The sequence below is a fragment of the Oncorhynchus kisutch genome, linkage group LG5 (assembly GCF_002021735.2).
Source record: "Oncorhynchus kisutch isolate 150728-3 linkage group LG5, Okis_V2, whole genome shotgun sequence".
In the NCBI taxonomy this organism is placed as follows: Eukaryota; Metazoa; Chordata; class Actinopteri; order Salmoniformes; family Salmonidae; genus Oncorhynchus; species Oncorhynchus kisutch.
In genome coordinates this window covers 65660682-65681760 of record NC_034178.2, presented here as the reverse complement: position 1 = coordinate 65681760, position 21079 = coordinate 65660682, and the positions used below count along the sequence as shown (strand labels likewise).

Genomic DNA, 21079 nt, shown 5'->3' with positions numbered 1-21079 from the left:
CATAGCTAGCTAATAATGCCTGTGTACCAGTGCTGGTGTAGGTCTTGGTAAGCATGTTTCCATGATTCTAACAGTTCACATATTAACTAGGCCTATATTTTTTTTGCCCAAATGCTGCATGGACCAGTGTGGAAATGATAATAAAAGTGCAGGAATTCATTTTTTTATTTAACCTTTATTTAACTAGGCAAGTCAGTTAAGAAAAAAATTATTATTTACAATGACGGCCTACCCCTCCCCAAACCCGGACGACTCTGGGCCAATTGTACGCCGCCCTATGGGACTCCCTATCACGATTTGTCCATAAAAACAAAAAACACTGATCTATGTGGATCACTACTGAATGTTTAATTCATTAATAAAACGAGAGGTTAGACACATGCAGACTAATAACGTCACACTCAGCCAAAGGAAGACAAAAGCCAACCAGCAGGGGGGACCTATTGTGTCCTGGTGGCAGCTCAATGTGACCTCTGAACATGTGGCCCTGTTAACACAACGAGGGCTAATCTCAGTCGCTGATCAGGCAGCAAACAAACCTTGGCTGGGGCTGTCGTCGCTGCTGGCCTCCCTCTACTCAGTACTAAACAAACCACAGGCAGCATAACCACCAGAGAGGTCTCAAAGAAAATAAAGAAACACAGACAGATAGAGACCAAGACAGAAAGAGAAACAGACAGAGGCAACGAAATGAAAAAGGCAAAGAGAAAGGCAAACGGAGGCAAGGAAATTATACTCCATGCTGTGACTGCTGCACATCTGAAAATGGAAGAAAGGAGATTGGGGTGGCTTTTTAATTTAAAAAAAATCAGAAATAGGTAAATTAAAGGAAGTGAGATGGGGTGAGAGGATGAGAGAGCGAAAGAGAGAGGAGGAAGAGAAAGAAAAGGACATCAGGAGTAGTTTGAATGGGGGAGGAGACTGTTGGTTGCCGGTGCTTGTGTGTGCTTGTGTGTGTGTGTGTGTGTGTGTGTGTGTGTGTGTGTGTGAGTGTGTGTGTGTGTGTGTGTGCGCCAAATGAGAGAGAAGCCGCCTGTTACCAGGCAGGGCCGGCCAATGTCTCAGGGGAAATGCAGAGGGAGTGCCTCAAAAACAGACGCGAGGGCAAGAAATGACAGACGCAGACGCACACACAAAACAAAAAAAACTGGGAAACACGCAGAGCACAGCGACCTTGCGAGCCACGTGCTTCCCAGAGACAACTACAACAAAAGCAGCGCGCAGCAACAGCTTCAGCTCCACCCGCCCATCGCTTGCCGACCAATGGTTCCAGCTCCCTGTGTGCACCTGGCATGACTCCCTGCTGGTTCCGGCTCGCCATGTTTTGGTCAGGGGTTTAATGCTTAAGATCTTCTTCAGCAAAAGGACCCGGGCTCAACTGCAATTAAGGTAACTGGCTAGCCTTTGCCTGAGGCTCTTTCTCTGTGTGTGGGTTTCATTAACTCTTGGAGTTGATGAAAGATTGTATTTATCGAAATGGTGGTGGTTACACACATCGCCCCGATGAGCTATTAATTACAAACACCTAGGAGTGTTTGAATATTGGGTTCATTAACTGGTGATAAACAAATAAACGTATGTCTCCATGAGAACCAGCAGTGTTTAATCTTATAATGGCAACAGGTGGTGGTAAAGTCAGCTCTTTTTGGCAATCATGACTTCCTATACTGATCTATAGTGACCTACCGTATAAACTGATCTAGAATGACCTACCGGATAAACGGCTCTATAGTAACATACTGGATTAACTGATCTATAGTAACATACTGATCTATACTGATCTATAGTAACATACTGATCTATACTGATCTATAGTAACATACTGATCTATAGTAACATGCTGGATCAACTGATCTATAGTAACATGCTGGATCAACTGATCTATAGTAACATACGGGATTAACTGATCTATATTAACATACTGATCTATACTGCTCTATAGTAACATACTGGATTAACTGATCTACTGATCTATAGTAACATACTGATCTATATTAACATACTACTGATCTATACTGATCTATAGTAACATACTGGATCAACTGATCTATAGTAACATACTGGATCAACTGATCTATAGCAACATACTGATCTATACTGATCTATACTGACATACTGTGACACACTGGATCAACTGATCTATAGTAACATACTGGATCAACTGATCTATAGCAACATACTGATCTATACAGATCTATAGTAACATACTGAATCAACTGATCTATAGTGACATACTGATCTATACTGACCTATATGGATCTATAGTAACATACTGATCTATACTGATCTATAGTGACATACTGGATCAACTGATCTATAGTAACATACTGGATCAACTGATCTATAGTAACATACTGGATCAACTGATCTATAGTAACATATTGGATTAACTGATCTATAGTGACATACTGATCTATAGTAACATACTGGATCAACTGATCTACAGTGACATACTGATCTATACTGACATACTGATCTATAGTAACATACTGATCTATAGTAACATACTGGATCAACTGATCTATAGTAACATACTGGATAAAATGATCTATAGTAACATACTGGATAAAATGATCTATAGTAACATACTGGATTAATTGACCTATACCGATCTATAGTAACATGCTGATCCATAGTAACATACTGGATTAACTGATCTATAGTGACATACTGGATCAACTGATCTATACTGATCTATAGTAACATACTGATCTATACTGATCTATAGTAACATACTGATCTATACTGATCTATAGTAACATACTGATCTATACTGATCTAGAGTAACATACTGATCTATACTGATCTATAGTAACATACTGGATCAACTGATCTATAGTAACATACTGATCTATAGTAACATACTGGATTAACTGATCTATAGTGACATACTGGATCAACTGATCTATAGAAACATACTGATCTATAGTAACATACTGGATTAATTGATCTATACTGATCTATAGTGACATACTGGATCAACTGATCTATAGTGACATACTGGATAAACTGATCTATAGTAACATACTGATCTATACTGATCTATAGTGACATACTAGATCAACTGATCTATAGTAACATACTGAATCAACTGATCTATACTGACATACTGATCTATAGTAACATACTAGATCAACTGATCTATACTGACATACTGATCTATAGTGGCATACTAGATCAACTGATCTATAGTAACATACTGGATCAACTGATCTATACTGACATACTGATCTATAGTAACATACTGGATCAACTGATCTATAGTAACATACTGATCTATACTGATCTATAGTAACATACTGGATTAACTGATCTATAGTACCATACTGATCTATAGTAACATACTAGATCAACTGATCTATAGTAACATACTGGATTAACTGATCTATAGTAACATACTAGATCAACTGATCTATAGTAACATACTGATCTATAGTAACATACTGGATCAACTGATCTATAGTACCATACTGATCTATAGTAACATACTAGATCAACTGATCTATAGTACCATACTGATCTATAGTAACATACTGGATTAACTGATCTATAGTAACATACTGGATCAACTGATCTATAGTGACATACGGGATCTATAGCGACATACTGGATGAACTATAGATCAGTTAACTGGATAAACTGCATTCTACACAATGTTTTGAGTTGTCGAAATTAAACAACTCCAGTCGACGATTTAACTTCCAGTTAAAATGTTTCCTATTAACTGTTACTGCAACAATGAATCAATGGCAGTTAAAACATTTGTCATGAGCAAACAAGACAGCTACTCTACTTCACGGGTCAGTATGCCTAGACAGCTTTCTCTGTCTGTTGACGTAGTTACTGCAGAGATCAAATTTGTTTGTTCTTTTCCTAATGTCAGAATGGCCTGTGTCCTTTCTGTGAGAGACCCTTGTGATCTCATTATACTCTCACACGTTTCCATAACAAGCCCAATGTCCAAATCTCTGCGACAGGTTGCCACCGATTACAGGGTTTCAGCAAGTCTCAGGTGAGAATACGTCTCTCTAGTGTGCTGTTAGGCGACTCTAGAGGGTGTTAAAGAGCAAAACGTCTCCTTTTTCTAGACGATTCTTATTGACTCTCGGTGAACGAAGCAAAGCAGTGTAGCTCACTTCGTAGGGAGATAATTAATCTGTTAGCAGGAGCAACTGGTAGATCGACGTGATGATTAAGCCGTGTCCACTTATTATTGAAAAATGTAAATGAATGAAGGTAACGACGGCCATGTGCTTCTATTTAGAGAAGGGATATTGTATATAGGAGCTAGAGTGTTTCCGCTGTAGTCATTTACATATGGTGTGGCGCCACGGCAAAATCATAGCTAGATCCTCCAGAAAAAGATGTAATATGAAGAAATAAAAACACTTTGAAGATGCTAGAACAGTCAACATTTACTTTTCTTCTACAAACAAAACAGGTAATGAATATAAAAATCAGACTACCCCATAGTAGAAAAGTTCATCTAGTTACAGTGCCTTCAGAAACTATTCACACCCCTCGACATTTTCCACATTCTGTTGTGTTACAGCCTGAATTTAAAATGGATAAAATTGTGATTTTGTGACACTGGCCTACACACAATACCCCATAATGTCAAAGTGGAATTACTAAATAATTATACTGAACAAAAACATCAACGCAACATGTGAAGTGTTGGTCCCATGTTTCATGAGCTAAAATAAAATATCCCAGAAATGTTACACAAGCACAAAAAGCTTATTTCTCACAAATGTTGTACACAGATTTGTTTACATCCTATATAGTGAGCATTTGTCCATTGCCAAGATAATCCATCCACCTGACAGGAGTGGAATATCAAGAAGCTGATTAAACAGCATGATCATTAGACATGTGCACCTCGTGCTGGGGAGGGAAAAAAAGGCCACTCTAAAATGTGCAGTTTTGTCACACAACACAATGCCACATACAGCGTGTATGGTGTCGTGTGGGCAAGCGGATTGCCCAATGGTGGAGGTAGGGTTATGGTATGGGCAGGCATAAGCTACAGACCATGAATACAATTGTATTTTATCAATGGCAATTCGAATGCACAGAGATACCCTGACGAGATCCTGAGGCCCATTGTCATGTCATTCATCCCCCGCCACACCTCATGTTTCAGCATGATAATGTACAGCCCCATGTATCTGTACACAATTCCCGGAAGCTGAAAATGTCCCAGTTGTCATGGCCTGCATGCTCAATGTCACCCATTCGGCATGTTTGGGATGATCTGGATCGATGTGTACGACAGCGTTTCCCAGTTCCCGCAAATATCCAGCAACTTTGCACAGCCATTGAAGAGGAGTGGGAAAACATTCCACAAACCACAATCAACAGCCTGATCAACTCTATAGGAAGATGTGTCATGCTGAAAGAGGCAAATGGTGGTCACACAGGATACCGACTGGTTTTCTGCTCCACATCCCTACCTTTTTTCCTAAGGTATCTGGGACCAACATATGCATATCTGTATTCCCAGTCATGTGAAATCCATAGATTAGGGCCTAATTTATTTATTTTAAATTGACTGATTTACTCATATGAAACTTTAACTCTTTTGTATAGACTAAAAATGAAAAGCTGAAATGTCGGGAGTCAATAAGTATTCCATCCATTTTATGTGCTTAACAAGTCACATAATAAGTTGCATGTACTCACTATGTGCAATAATAGTGTTAAACATCATTTTTTTATGACTACCTCATCTCTGTACCCCACACAAACAATTATCTGTAAGGTCTCTCAGTTGAGCAGTGAATTTCAAATACAACCACAAAGACCAGGGAGGTTTTTCGAATGCCTCGCATTGAAGACAAAAAAAAAATAAAAAAAATAAGTAGACATTGAATATCCATTTGAGCATGGTGAAGTTATTAATTATACTTTGAATGGTTTATCAACACACCCAGTCACTACAAAGATACAGGCGTCCTTCCTAACTCAGTTGCCTCAAGAGGAAGGAAACCGTTCAACGATTTCACCATGAGGCCAATGGTGACTTTAAAACAGTTACAGAGTTGAATGGCTTTGACAGGAGAAAACTGATGATGGATCAACAACATTGTAGTTACTCCACAATACTAACCTAAATTACGGGGTGAAAAGAAGGAAGCCTGTACAGAATACAAATACTCTAAAACATGCATCCTGTTTGCAATAAGGCACTAATGTAAAACAGCAAAAAATGTGGCAATGACATTCACTTTATGTCCTGAATAAAAAGCATTATGTTTGGGGCATATCCAACAACACGTCACTGAGTACCACTCTTCATATTTTCAAGCATGGTGGTGGCTGCATCATGGTATGGGTATGCTTGTCATCGGCCATGACTAGGGAGTATTTTTTTAATATATAAAAATAATTGGAATAGAAGCAAGCACACAGGCAAAATCCTAGAGGAAAACCTGGTTCAGTCTGCTTTCCAACAGACACTGGGAGACAAATTCACCTTTCAGCAGGACAATAACGAAAAACACAAGGCCAAATAAACACAACATTCCTAAGTGGTACAGTTTTGACTTAAATTGACATGAAAATCTATGGCAAGACTTGAAAATGGCTGTCTAGCAATGATCAACAACCAACTTGACAGAGCTTTACGTTTTTTAAAGAATAATGTGCAAATATTGTACAATCCAGATGTGCAAAGAGACTTACCCAGAAAGACTCATAGCTGTAATCGCTGCCAAAGGTGATTCTAACATATATTAACTCAGGGGTGTGAATACTTATTGAAATACATCTGTATTTCATTTTCATTTAACATGCAAACATGTTTTAAAACATTTTCACTTTTTCATTATGGGATATTGTGTGTAGATGGGTGAAAAGAAAAATCTATTTAATCCATTTTGATTTCAGGCTGTAACACAACAAAATGTGGACTAAAGTAAAGAGGTATGGATACTTTCTGGAAGGCACTGTACCTAGTCGGCTTTTTGTTGTGTGTTCTATACAAGATAAATATTCCTCTACAGGTGCATTCATGTGCCATAGGGAGGGAAACATGCATTCTGACAAGCAGTCAATGCACAAGTTTTACAATCACGGGGAAAACAGCAGTTCTGATGGCCATTGTTAAAAATCGGGGGGATCCTAGTTTTCCATTCCTACTTTATTTATTTCTCAACTCCTAAATATGCAGAGTCATGGTTAAGCATGTTACCGCTCCACAATTTGCTATGAGTGCATAGAGGAGAGTGGGGCTAGAGGTAACAAGGCTCAATTACAGGGTAACTTGGTGTAAAACACCACCCCACCTAAAAATATGTTTATCTGAGAAGTAGAGTTACCCCGGGTAGCAGTTTACCAAGTTACCCTAAAAGGTAGTGTTACATTACATTCACTGTGTTTATGTATGTTTTTTGGGACATAAAATTAATCAATAGGATGCTATCTAGTTAAAAGATCACATTTGGTATCTAGAAAATGATTAGCCAAATAGGGTACAGTGGGTAAATGCAGATAGGCAACCCCATGATTTAGCCTATTTATTTATTGCCAAAATACTGCATCAGTTGGGCAACAGGTGATAATGCTCATTGCTAAAAGCATACCTGATAATATGGAACATGCATAGGCTATATGCATGCCCCAATATGTTAAACATAATTTAAACAAATCATTTAGCCAATATGGTGTCAACATAATTTAAACAAAAATCATTTTTGGACTAGAATGTCCTTTTAAAAAGTCACCAGAACTGAGCTTCTCAGTCCTTCTTCATACATTTGATTTTTTAAATGTTTTATTTAACCAGGAAGAAATCCCTATTTTGCAATGTAGACCTGACCAAGAAAGCAGCAGCAGTCCTTACAACATTAAAACATTTCGACATACAATACAAACAGCACAACACGTTATTAAGAGTGGATTAGGCCTACAGGAAACACGTACACACCTCCTCAACAGAAGGAGCACGAGTACATCGATGTGAAACGTAGTTTGCAGACTGTTCCATGCCTCTGTTGCACAAAAGGAAAAGGCAATATTGCCTCACTTGGTAACGGCCCTGGGGACCTGGGAAGCAATTACCTAGTAGACTGCTAGTGGTAAAGGAGAGCAAGCTACCTGTACTGCTTAGTGTTTCATTTCTTCAACTTCCTGAGCCGGGTTCCTAAGTCCATCCAGCTGCACTGGCAATGTATTTTCTCTCTAAACACTTGTTTCATGAGTCTGAATCTGTTGTTATCGGACTACCACGAGCTCCATAGAAAGCTGCTCTTTCTTGCTGTATGCTGGATCGTTAAACACCTCTAGAAAGAACCCCAACTAAGCAGCACCAAGGAAACCAAACAGAGTCTCAGATTGTAAAACATTGTCATGGATAATTTTGGGTCTTCTGTATGGAAGGGTCAGAGTCTTAGAGACTTTTACTGTCCCGAGTCGGGCTTTGTTGTTTCAAAGCACAGCCTAACCTTGGTCTTTTGTTGCAGGTGGTTGCGTGGTGACCGTCCGGTGCTGGACTATTATGCTCCAGCTGGAAGGCACCAAGTGCAGTTTCCTGTTCTGCCTGGGAATCTGCATGTTCATCTGCTCTGTGATCTACCTGAGTACCAAGGCCCCTACAGATCCCCAGGCTCAGCACGGGCCCTTGGGCTGCAGGCCCTTCTCCCAGTACTGCCAAGCCTTCCTCCCCAGCACTGATGGCTCTCCAGCATGGCAACGCCACGACTGCCAGGTGGAGAGCTATCTTCTGGGTATGGGGGGTGTAGGTGGGGACCTGGACTGCTCCCGCCTGGTGAGGGAGCTCCACTTCGTCACCAGCCCGCTGAGTCGTGAGGAGGAAGACTACCCTCTGGCCTTCATCCTCACCGTCCACAAGGAGCTCGAGCTGCTCGTGCGCCTGCTGAGGGCCATCTACGCACCCCAGAATGTCTACTGTATCCATGTGGACGTCAAGGCTCCGCAGGAGTACAGTGAAGCCGTGGATAGCCTGGTGGGCTGCTTCCCCAACGTGTTCCTGGTCAGCCGCAGCGAGATGGTGACCTACGCCGGCTACTCGCGGCTACAGGCTGACATCAACTGTATGAGGGACCTGGTGGCATCTCCGGTGCCTTGGAGGAAGGTGGTCAACCTGTGCGGCCAGGACTTCCCCGTCAAAAGCAACCTGGAGCTGGTGCGCTACATGCAGAGCAAGAAGTGGAGGGACAGGAACATGACCCCGGGCATCAAGCAGCCGGCGTCCATGAGGCACCGGACTCAGCTGAGGTACAGGGAGATCAGGGGCTTCCTTGTGGCCCCCAAGCGAGGAGCACCAAAGAAGGGTGCTCCACCCCATGGGGTGCAGATTTACTTTGGAACAGCCTACTACGCGCTAACAAGGACCTTTGTGGAGTTTGTACTGAGAAGTCAGGTGTCCAGGGACTTGCTGGAGTGGTCCAAAGACACATTCAGCCCAGATGAGCACTACTGGGTGACACTCAATCACATCAAAGGTAAAGGCCAGGCTTTAGAACTGCTCATAACAAGCAACTTTGTAATACAGTGGCCAATAGAAGTTCATCTCCACAACACCCTTGGTACTGAGCTTATGGCAATATATAGGGACATTTAGAACTGTTACATCCGTGAGGAAAACAGATGAGACTTCTACAACCCTAGACCTTTCCATATACAACCTTTCCAATTTTAAATGCATTCCAAAAGCAAACACCTAGGAGACGAAAAAGCTATGCGAAGTCAATAAATCCTGGCGGCCCAGTACCTGTGAGTTCATGTAATTTCATGAAAGGCAAACAAATTTATTTGGGATGTTCACTGTTCAAAGATTACTTTTAGCCTTTATAAAGCTTGAAACTTAAAGGAATGTGTTCAACATCCCCACATTGTTTCAAGTACAGTAGGGCAGCCTAGCTCAATCAATTTTATAAAGCCATTTTTACATGAGCAGTTGTCAAAGTGCTTTACAGATGCTCAGCCTAAATCCCCAAAGAGCAAGTAATGCAGATGCACAGTGGCTAGGAAAAACTCCCTAAAAGGACTTAAAATTAAGTTTGGGGGAATTCATTCATACTGTAGGCTCTGATTTATTTGCAGCTTGCTTTATCTACAGTATATGAGTAGATCAGTGTCCCATGAATCATTGATGACAATCAAAAGGCTTTGAATAATGAAATGTGAGAATGAGATTTAATCTGTTTTGGATCGGTTATCTGCTCCTAGAAGCGCCAGGAAGTCATGTAGACGGAGGTTGGAGCGGCGAGATCCGGGCAATAAAATGGAGGGACCAAGAGGGGATGGAACACAATGGATGCAAAGGTACCACAACTCCTGATCCCAGTCATTGTCAGTTTACAGTCTTGACCTCACTTGTCTAGGGCATGTTTTGCTCTTTGGTTCCAGATTAGATTAGCCTTCTGATTAGGAAGTAAACAGTTTACACAACAGCAGTTGACACTGATCTGATCTCATCTTGATGCCCTTTCTGCTGCTGCTCGTCTTTCCGCAGGTCGTTATGTCAGGGACATCTGCATCTACGGTCTGGAGGATTTGCAGTGGATCATCAACAGAAACAGCATGTTTGCCAACAAGTTTGAGAGCAAGACCTTCCCAGATGCTTTGGACTGCCTGGAGCAGTGGCACAGGGAAAAGGTCCTGCAGCAAGCCACGGTTCCCATTCAGTCATGGTGGCAACTTGCCACGCAAGGCAACAAAACCGGTCTTTTCAACGCCACAGTGGGACTTTGACGAGTCCGTGGGGTTCCTCCTGACCGGAATGTACATCTCCAATAGACTTGTTGGTTACTGAATCGCTTTAGAGGGCTGTACTAAAGTGTGCTGCTAGGGTGTGCTGCTTGGTGCGTTAAGCCCAAATCTTGAGAATGTCACTGCATGGATACGTAATTAAAAGATGAATTCCTCTCCAATCGTAGGAAACCGAATGTGAGGTGACCAGAGAAGACTTGTTATTGACATATCTCGGTTGTCCTAAAAATGCTTTTTGATAAAAAAAAATAAAAAACTTGGTATCACTAAAGCCACATGCCTGAATAGTTTCTGCATATATTATGACAACATTGTGAACATTTTGTTCATTTTTTCGGCTGTTTGAGCACACAACATTTTTTATTGAGACAAATCAAAGTTCAGTAGCCGAAGTCTACGCCCATTCGTCAGTGATTGGTCTACAGTGCTACTCCTACTAGGAGTGGGAATAGGGCTGGGCGATATGGACAAAATATCATATTACAATGTTTTTGACTGTATTTTATTTTTTTGAATAAAAGTTCTAAATATGCTTTATGAGTAGTTCTAGGATGGCTTCAGTGGGGGTTCTCTCTATTTATACCACGTATGAAACTCATTCCACGGAGGGCCGAGTGTCTGTTGGTTTTTGCTCCTCCCTTGTATTTGATAGATGAATTGAATTGAAATACTGTTATAGAAGGTCAAGTAAAAACTCAAACCGGTCCGTGCATCAATACTGGTACTGTATATAGTCAAATAGGGTATACCGCCCAGCCCTACGTGAGAAGTATGGACTGGATTCTTCAATCACGTGTTTGTTGTCATTCAACGAGAGAGGACTAGTTTTCATGCACATTTTTTCTCTTGAGAAATACTGCACCAAACATCTTAGATGTAAAATTGCATAACTAAGACAACCTCTGCAAAAATGTCAACATTTATTACAGATTTCTTGATGAATTTTTCATTAATTTGGGATATTTTGAGGAAGTGTACTGGCTATGTTGTTGCTAGGGTGGCTCAAGAGGGACAAATATTCATTTTTGTAATATTGCCACTTTGTTTCTAGACGAGTTCTGCTTGGAGCAAACCAAACCTCGAACTATGTATAATGACGCCTTAAGGGGCACATTGGTTGAGAGGATGACGCAACCATAATCAGTAAGGAATTCATAAGTCCCCCCCCGCTGCACCACACAAGGCCCTTCAGAGACATGTGGTGCACTTTGTCAACAGACCCAAATAGGCCACTGTACCAAAGGGATTCAGTAAACTGTACAGGCGAGACCAATACACAACTCTGAACATGGTGGCTTGGATGTGTGGCAACAACTTGAAAATGTATTGCCATTTCAAAAACGAAAAAAAAAATGTTTTTTTGTTACACTGGATTACATGTTAAGAACAATCTATTTAAAGTAAGCTATTATATTTGTCCTGCTTAAAAAGCTGTGTCCCTGTGTCTGAATCAAGTTTTCCTCTAGGATTTTGCCTGTGCTTAGCTCTATTCTGTTTATTCCCCCCCCCCCAAGAACCTCCCTAGTCCTTGCCAAGCATACCCATAACATGATGCAGCCACCACCATTGAAAATATGAAGCGTGGTACACAGTGATGTGTTGTGTTGGATTTGCCCCAAACATTTTGTATTCAGGACATAAATGTTATTTTCTTTGCCACATTTTTTGCAGTTTTATTTGAGTGCCTAAACAAGATGCATATTTTTGAATATTTTTTATTCTGTACAGTCTTACTTCTTTTCACTGTGTCATTTCAGTTAGTATTGTGGAGTAACTACGTTGTTGATCCGTCCTCAGTTCTCTCCTTTCACAGCCATTAAACCACGTTAATGTTACCATTGGCCTCATGGTTTCCTTCCTCTCCGGCAACGTCTCTGGCAAAGCCTGTAACTTTGTAGTGACTGTGTTGTATAATTGTAATGAATAACTTCACCATGCTCAAAAGGGATATTCAATGTCTAATTTTCTTAATTTTTTACAAATCTACCAATAGGTGCCCTCCCTTATCTTTGTGGTTGACTCTGGTGTTTGAAATTCACTGCTCGACTTTGGGACATTATAGATAATTGTATGTGTGGGGGTACGGAGATGAGGTAGTCATTCAAAATATCATGTTAAACACTATGGCACAGAGAGTGAGTCCATTTAACTTATGTGACTTGTAAAAAAAAATCCCCCTTAACATTTTTAGGCTTGCCATAAGAAAGGAGTTGAATACGTATTGACTCTACATTTGTTTTTGATTTTGTATTAATGTGTAACAATTTCTAAAAACATAATTCCACTTTTAAATGATGAGGTACTACGTGTAGGCCAGCGACAGCACTGTGTGTAAAGCTGTCATCAAGGTGAAGGGTGGCTACTTTGAAGAATATCAAATATCAAATATCTGGATTTGTTGAATACTTTTTTTTTGTTACTACATGATTCCATGTATGTTATTTCATAGTTTTGATATCTTCACTATTATTCTACATTTGCACCACCAATTGAAGAGAACAGGTTCCAACCAATGGAAATGAGGAAGAGGCTGTTATGGTATTCAACTTTCACTTTGACATCAAGCCATTTTCAAATGTTGTGTAAACAATGGATTTAACATGTGATATTATCAAGGGCTTTGTTTATGGAAATCGTACAGCATACATTTTTTTTTACCCAAAACTTGTTTGTTTTGAAGTGTAGCTATTCATGGAAATTCCCAAATGCTTTGAATACATTAAACATTGGAGTCAGAGAGGTGACCTGTTGTGTTGCTCCCTCTGCCTATACCACAGCAGCATCTGTTTCCTATCATCTGGCAGCTTCCTCATATAGCCTGGCTCAGCCTCCGCTCAGCTGGCAGGAGGCATCATGGGAATAATGACAGGCACAGATCTGGGGGTTATCTGGTTTCCATGACACCGAGGGGGCTCAGCATTAAAGCACCGCTAGCGTGGTGGACGGCTAGGAGTTGGTTGTTCCTGTCGTACGTTCACAGCACATAGATTTTCAGAGGCCATCTGTTGTTTCTCAATAGGACTCCCTGTGTATTGTGTGTCCTATTTCTCTTATCACATTGTTACCGTAAATAGAACATGTCGTCAATAAAAGGCGAGAACACAGTGGGGCAAGCATGGCGAATGGAGTGGTGGATGGGGCAGGTATGGAGGAAGGCATGGCAGATCGGGAAAGCATGGCGTATGGAGTGGTGGATGGGGCAGGTATGGAGGAAGGCATGGCAGATCGGGAAAGCATGGCGTATGGAGTGGTGGATGGGGCAGGTATGGAGGAAGGCATGGCAGATCGGGAAAGCATAGCGTATGGAGTGGTGGATGGGGAAGGTATGGAGGAAGGCATGGCAGATCGGGAAAGCATGGCGTATGGAGTGGTGGATGGGGCAGGTATGGAGGAAGGCATGGCAGATCGGGAAAGCATGGCGGATGGAGTGGTGGATGGGGCAGGTATGGAGGAAGGCATGGCAGATCGGGAAAGCATGGCGTATGGAGTGGTGGATGGGGCAGGTATGGAGGAAGGCATGGCAGATCGGGAAAGCATGACGTATGGAGTGGTGAATGGGGCAGATATGGAGGAAGGCATGGCAGATCGGGAAAGCATGGCGGATGGGGCAGGCGGAAGGCGTGGTGGATGGGGCAGGCATGGTAGATGGAGAAGTAGAACTGGGCGATATAGACAAAATACATATCACGATAAATGTACCCATTTCTTGCGATGAATTATGTTAAATTATTTTGGGGGAAGTGCTAGAGCTGGGTGATATGGACAAAAAGTAATATTGTGACAAATGTAGCTATTTTGCTCGATGACAATAAATACAAAGATTTGAAGAAAGTTTTAATGTATGGTGTCAAATCAGCCTCTAAAGTCCATTGCGTGCAAGATGTCGAGCAAGATGACACATCATTGAGCAAGCGAACACTGCGTTGTAAGTGCAGAAGATGGGGTCATGCGAGCAGAAGATCCCGCCCCCACACAGACCGTGGTCGAACGAGCAGAGGATGGGTCCCAGGAGCATACAAGCCAGTCGAGAGCTCAGAATGTGGTCGTGCGAGCAGAGGATGGGTCCCGCCAGCACACAAACCGGTCGAGAGCTCAGAATGTGGTCGAGCAAGCAAAGGATGGGTCCCGCCAGCACACAAACCAGTCGAGAGCTCAGAATGTTGTTGAGCAAGCAGAGGATGGGTCCCGCCAGCACACAGACCAGTCGAGAGCGCAGGATGCGGTCGAGCGAGCAGAGGATGAGTTGAGGCTGGGTTTTCCAAGTCATTCAGTGCTTACTATTCAAGCTGGCTAGCAAGCTAAACATATGGTTCTGAAGCGCATCTGTTTGACATCATGCACCCAAGAGGACTCAACCAATCACATGACAACACTGGACTGAAAAATGGCAAGCATTTGTTAGTTTGTCCATCACTCCAATGAAAGTGACCAATTTAAGGTGTTCTAGACACGCATCCGACTAAGTCAGCCCTCATCAGCCTGAAATCCAATCGAGAAAAAAAAAGAGAAATTGAAACCCAAAAGGTGTCAAGACTTGAGAGAGCAACATCAGAAATGTAAAGTTAAAACAAAGACAGTACAGTATGGTTTAGAAACTCTGTGGTGAAAACTTGACAAAGACGTGACTATTGTTGGACAATTTTAAATAAAAATGTACACATTTGAATCATGTTTCTTTGCTTAAGGTTCTATATTTTTTTATTCAAACATACTTATTTTTTTCTGTGGCAATGATGTTCTGCTTGCCCAAACTCACACTTGTCAGCTCTCAAGTTTGGCATATCCACTCGAGGAACATCTGCTCTCTCCAACAAATTTCTGCGCTCTCAACCAATATTCCCTCTAAGCTGTGCGCGGGGGTACGCAGCTCCCCCCGGGACTGCAGAACAGAAGAAATATCAGCTCGCATAGAGAAGCACGAGACTGAACTTCACTCAACTTTCGAGTTTTCCCCCTTAGTTAACACTAACCAACCTTTCTCTTCTTTGGGAATTGTGATCGAATCATCGCAATATTAGCCACTTTCAACGCAACATACCGAAACAAAACTAATTATGCAACCCTTAGTATGCAAAAGTAACTATGGAAGATTTTGTTGTAGGCAGAACGCATCGAAGTACGATTCTATTGCATCGACATACACGACTCAGCCAGTACTCTACACAGACCATAACCAATCAGAGGTGCAGTAGACCTGTATGCAAATAACTATTGCCATATATGGATCGGTGCCATTCACTTTGAACTGGATTGTGTTTATAGCATGAGCGGTTGTGAGTATTCTCTGTAATAATGGTATGGGAATATTAATGCATTTTATTTTGTAAAGTGGTTTCTTGCATCAAACACAACAACATGTTCAGTCACCTCCTTGTCTGAAGGACGAAAGCCTAAATGTTGGCCTACCATTTTTCAATGAGGTTTCATCTTGCTCGACATGGACATTAGATGCTGATTTGACGCGATATTAATGGACGGTTACTTTACAACTGAGATGGCCTACTTTTGAATCATACCATTTCAAACATATCCATGGAATGCATGATTGATATTTTGGATGTGCAACCTGTCAAAATAGGATACAGAATTATAAAAAAAAATGTGTTGCTCTACAGAGAAATTGACCAACATCTATATTTAGCCTATAGGCTATATTGTTCACCACCAGGAAGTGGGAACTCAAAACACTTAGGTAGATTGCTAACTCCAAATATGATATTGTTGCTATATAACCATGTAGGCTAATTGATTAACCTAATCAGTAACTGTTGGCTAATGTCCTACAAAACCCTTTTTCCCAGGCATTTTTTTTAACCCCCCACACCATTAACAAACATATGCATACGAAAAACAACTTACAGACGCCAACAAACAACATCTACCTCTCCTCTGCCCAGACCCACATGCTTACACCCCCATCCCTAGTGTATGCATTATTGCTTGCCACATGGCCTTAAATTGTACTAATTTGTCTTTCCTCGGTCGTCCATGCTATTTCAATATTTCAATAATAAAATCATTACATTTTTCCATTTTGGTAATGATGGCGGATTGACTTTTTCAGCGCTAGGCCTAAGCTACTTGAAGTAGGCCTATTCACTGCAAATGGCGCGCTCTACTCCGCGGGCACATCAAAGCCATACTTACAGCCTACCTCGGTTGTAAAGTGGTGCCATGAACTCAATATTAAAGGCAAGAGATACATTATATACTAGGCTACCCTGGGGCGGCAGGGTAGCCTAGTGGTTAGAGCGTTGTACTAGTAACTTAAAGGTTGCAAGTTTGAATCCCCGAGCTGACAAGGTACAAATCTGTCGTTCTGCTCCTGAACAGGCAGTTAACCCACTGTTCCTAGGCTGTCATTGAAAATAAGAAATTGTTCTTAACTGACTTGCCTAGTTAAATAAAGGTAAAACAAATTTTTTAAATAAATAAATACTCACAGAAAGCTGAGATTATCCTCACAGAAAACAATAGTTTCTTTGAAAAACAAATTTGAGCAATGGTCATATGCTTTTTCTTCTCAGAATGCATCCCTCCCTCCTCCATGAACACAGTGGGGAGAGGGAGTAAGCGTGGCTCACTCACACAGCAGACGACTGAGAAACAGGGACAGGCAGACGCTTTCATAGCAAGAATCAAAGTAATGCATAGGCTATTACTGTGGACCAAATAATGGTTTTTAAGAACCACCTACAGGAACATTGTGTAGAAGAAAAAAAAAAAATGACGGAAATTACAGAAGTACACAAAATAAGAGGAAGGCAATGTAGGTGTCAGTAATTTTGGGTTCATGGTCACAGCTTTATGGCGCAGGCATGGTGGATGAGGCACCATGGAGCTTTTCTATGTGCACCATGGTATACAGAAACAGTAGCTCCTACCTTTTATATGCTTTATTTGGCTAAACAACAAGTTGGATCATTACATTAACTCAAAAAGGGAGAGTTGTATGTTCATATCAAAGCAAATTATTGATGCATTAGCAACGGAAATGTGGCCAACTCAATGGAATCAAACAAGTCAAAAACAGTTCATCATTCACAAGTGAGCACAAACAGCTAAAAGGTCCACAGATAGAAACCCCCCCCCACCTCCATCTGACAGAAATTCTGCAGGGCACGACAGAGGACAAGCTGTACTGAAGGTTGAGTAATCTACAGTAGAAGAGTCACACAAACAGCACCACTCTCTCCATTAGCAAACTACCTGAAGTGCCTCAAATGTTATTCTTAAACTGGCAATATACAGATGACTGACTATAACAGCAGGTTTTGTATAACAAAGAAAACCACGGGGGAGTGGGTAGTGTAAGTGAGGGTTAGGCTTGGGCAGTACACCGGGGTATTTGGAAATAGCCACGGGTAGGGCTTTGGCAGTCACAAATTTCGTCAGCCGGTGATTGTCAAGCAAATAACTGTCGGTCTCATATTTAGCATCTCCTGGCTTCCACACACTGATGCAGACCTCTGAAGCATCTACATTTTAAAAGTCAAATAAATAAATAGAGAGAGCATACACTTTCACAATAATTCCATGTAATATAGCCTACACCTTCACAATAACTCCATGCAATATAGCCTACACTATCACAATAAATCCATGATTTATTTTAGACAGGTCTAAAGAAACATGATATAATGAAAATGTAGTCTATTTCAGAAGAACAGAATAGCATACTCTGAGTTGTCCTTATGTTAGGTCCTGATCTGACTATGCCATATGGCTATGGGCTAAACTAGTTCATTTAGCAGACAAGATTTGCTTAGAATTCTGTGACATTTTATAGTATGAAGAATACAATTGAACAAAGCTGAATAAAATAGAATAGGATATTTTCTCTAAGCGATTTGAGGGAGTGCGCACATGCAGCTATTCTGTGTTGAGCAGTTAACAACGAAATAGGTACTCCTATAAGCTTAATTTAGAGTTTAATTTAACAAGTTGTTCTACAAACGTGGGGGCTATATGTTTTGAATTTTTAATACATTGTAAGGCTTCATGATGCGACTAATGATGATTTGAAAAAGGTTGATTGAAAGGCATGAGCTCTGCTTAGTTTTTTGCAAAGGCTGTACACACTTCATCAGTCTCTCGTTCACAATTTGAGAAGCACCTGATAAATGCCTCGAATTTCACGGTGGCATTCCCTTTGTGTGGCCATAATACACCCTAGAAAAATCCCGAAGCACCAATCATCTCACTCACATGTCTCTCCATCACGTGATCGGGTCTTTCTCACAGGCTACAAGTGAAGACAGACACATCCGAGACGCAACTGCGCACGTCCTTATCCAATTCCGAGGTGCATATTGAAGATATTGGAAGAACTGTCCACATTTACTTTTCGTCAGCCAACAACATGAGCAGGCCTAAGCACTAGCCTATGTCAATCAACTGTCTCCCACAGTACAAAAATCGACCTATTCTATTCTGTGTGAGAAAATATTCTAAACATAGTCTGGGACAGTTGTGGGATGCGATAGATCCCAAATTAATACAACCACTAGCATCAAAACAAACGTTTTTAAGCAATGAGGCTGACACAGCAGATCACAACATTTAGCTTAAAATGTTTAAACTATTAGGCTATTTCTTCACATTATAAGCGCAGCAATGCACACATGGCTAAGCACAAATGTTCCACTAGCGGGAAAACATCATTATCAAAAGTGACCAAAAAGCATTATGCATATAATGCTTTTATTATAAAGGTGTATTTTTAATGGTGAAGATGATCTTCCCCAAACTTGAAACTCACACGCTGCTTATGTTATGCCAGTTAGGCTCTACACACCTTGTAAATTGGATTAATGTGCTTACATTTTTAGAAGTTATTTGGCCACTTTAGCTGTGATAAAAAACCTTATCAAGTATGAAGGTGAACGGAAAGGTTCTGGAGCAACGAACCGCCCTTGCTGTCTCTGCCTGGCCGGTTCCCCTCTCTCCACTGGGATTCTCTGCCTCTAACCCTATTACAGGGGCTGAGTCACTGGCTTACTGGTGCTCTTTCATGCCGTCCCTAGGAGGGGTGCGTCACTTGAGTGGGTTGAGTCACTGATGTGATCTTCTTGTCTGGGTTGGCGCCCCCCCTTGGGTTGTGCCGTGGCGGAGACCTTTGTGGGCTATACTCGGCCTTGTCTCAGGATGGTATGGTTGGTGGTTGAAGATATCCCTCTAGTGGTGTGGGGGCTGTGCTTTGGCAAAGTGGGTGGGGTTATATCCTTCCTGTTTGGCCCTGTCCGGGGGTATCATCAGATGGGGCCACAGTGTCTCCTGACCCCTTCTGTCTCAGCCTCCAGTATGTAAGCTGCAGTAGTTTATGTGTCGGGGGGCTAGGGTCAGTTTGTTATATCTGGAGTACTTCTCCTGTCTTATCCGGTGTCCTGTGTGAATTTAAGTATGCTCTCTCTAATTCTCTCTCTCGGCGTGGTAGAGATACTCTTAATGATCGGCTATGAAAAGGCAACTGACATTTACTCTTGAGGTGCTGACTTGCTGCACCCTCGACAACTACTGTGATTATTATTATTTGACCATGAGGGTCATTTATGAACATTTGATTATCTTGGCCATGTGCTGTTATAATCTCCACCCGGCACAGCCAGAAGAGGACTGGCCACCCCTCATAGCCTGGTTCCTCTCTAGGTTTCTTCCTAGGTTTTGGCCTTTCTAGGGAGTTTTTCCTATCCACCGTGCTTCAACACCTGCATTGCTTGCTGTTTGTGGTTTTAGGCTGGGTTTCTGTACAGCACTTTAAGATATCAGCTGATGTACGAAGGGCTATATAAATACATTTGATTTGATTTATCAAAACATATTGGCCTATGGGCTACGCTACATGAGGCGTGCGACTATGCTTAGAAAAAGTCATCGTTTCTTGCCTTTAGCTGGGCATCATTCACAAGTGATAATATATACATTCACAAGTGTAAGGCTAATATTGTCACCCATCAGACTATTCTTGATTTAATCTCGTCTTTACATATACTAAATAATATATGTGTGAAATTCATTTTGATGTAGAATGGACCATTATCATGCACCTGTCTCGAAACAGGGTCAGGGGGAAAGAAATGTCATCTCTGCATCTCTGTCATAGCAAATAGAGGATGCTTTTCCTGTGGTTCATTTTCATGCCAGCCAGGAAGGCTATACTCCTGTTGTAAAGATAAGCAATGTGCTTAATATTTGCTTAGTACTAGGAAAGTTAAGAAATAAATATAGTAAGCCTAGCCTATAGAAATCTGAAGAGATCCTCTTTTTAATAGAGGCCATCATTCTGTTTTCTCACAAAATTGCATAGCCTATAAAAATGTGGTGAACCGTTGAGCTCTCATTA

At 41.4% G+C, this 21079-nt stretch overlaps 2 protein-coding genes across 5 annotated transcripts in view; one reads left to right on the top strand and one right to left on the bottom strand.

The window, feature by feature from the left end:
• The window catches only part of rtf2 (replication termination factor 2), a 58339-nt gene that overhangs the window by 15541 nt on the left and 21719 nt on the right, over positions 1-21079 (bottom strand). The gene's annotated exons all lie outside the window — the stretch shown is intronic.
• On the top strand, positions 1023-11008 carry gcnt7 (glucosaminyl (N-acetyl) transferase family member 7). The gene is made up of 4 exons (XM_020483987.2): positions 1023-1389; positions 8466-9467; positions 10195-10290; positions 10481-11008. Exons 2-4 carry the CDS (start codon positions 8501-8503, stop codon positions 10717-10719), a joined length of 1302 nt encoding a protein of 433 aa, XP_020339576.1. The 5' UTR covers positions 1023-1389; positions 8466-8500; the 3' UTR covers positions 10720-11008.

Coding starts and splice junctions, on each gene's coding strand:
- gcnt7 (XM_020483987.2), top strand. CDS start 8,501: ATGCTCCAGCTGGAAGGCACCAAGTGCAGTTTCCTGTTCTGCCTGGGA. Junction 9,468..10,194: donor GACACTCAATCACATCAAAG/GTAAAGGCCAGG, acceptor ATCTGCTCCTAG/AAGCGCCAGGAAGTCATGTA. Junction 10,291..10,480: donor GGAACACAATGGATGCAAAG/GTACCACAACTC, acceptor GTCTTTCCGCAG/GTCGTTATGTCAGGGACATC.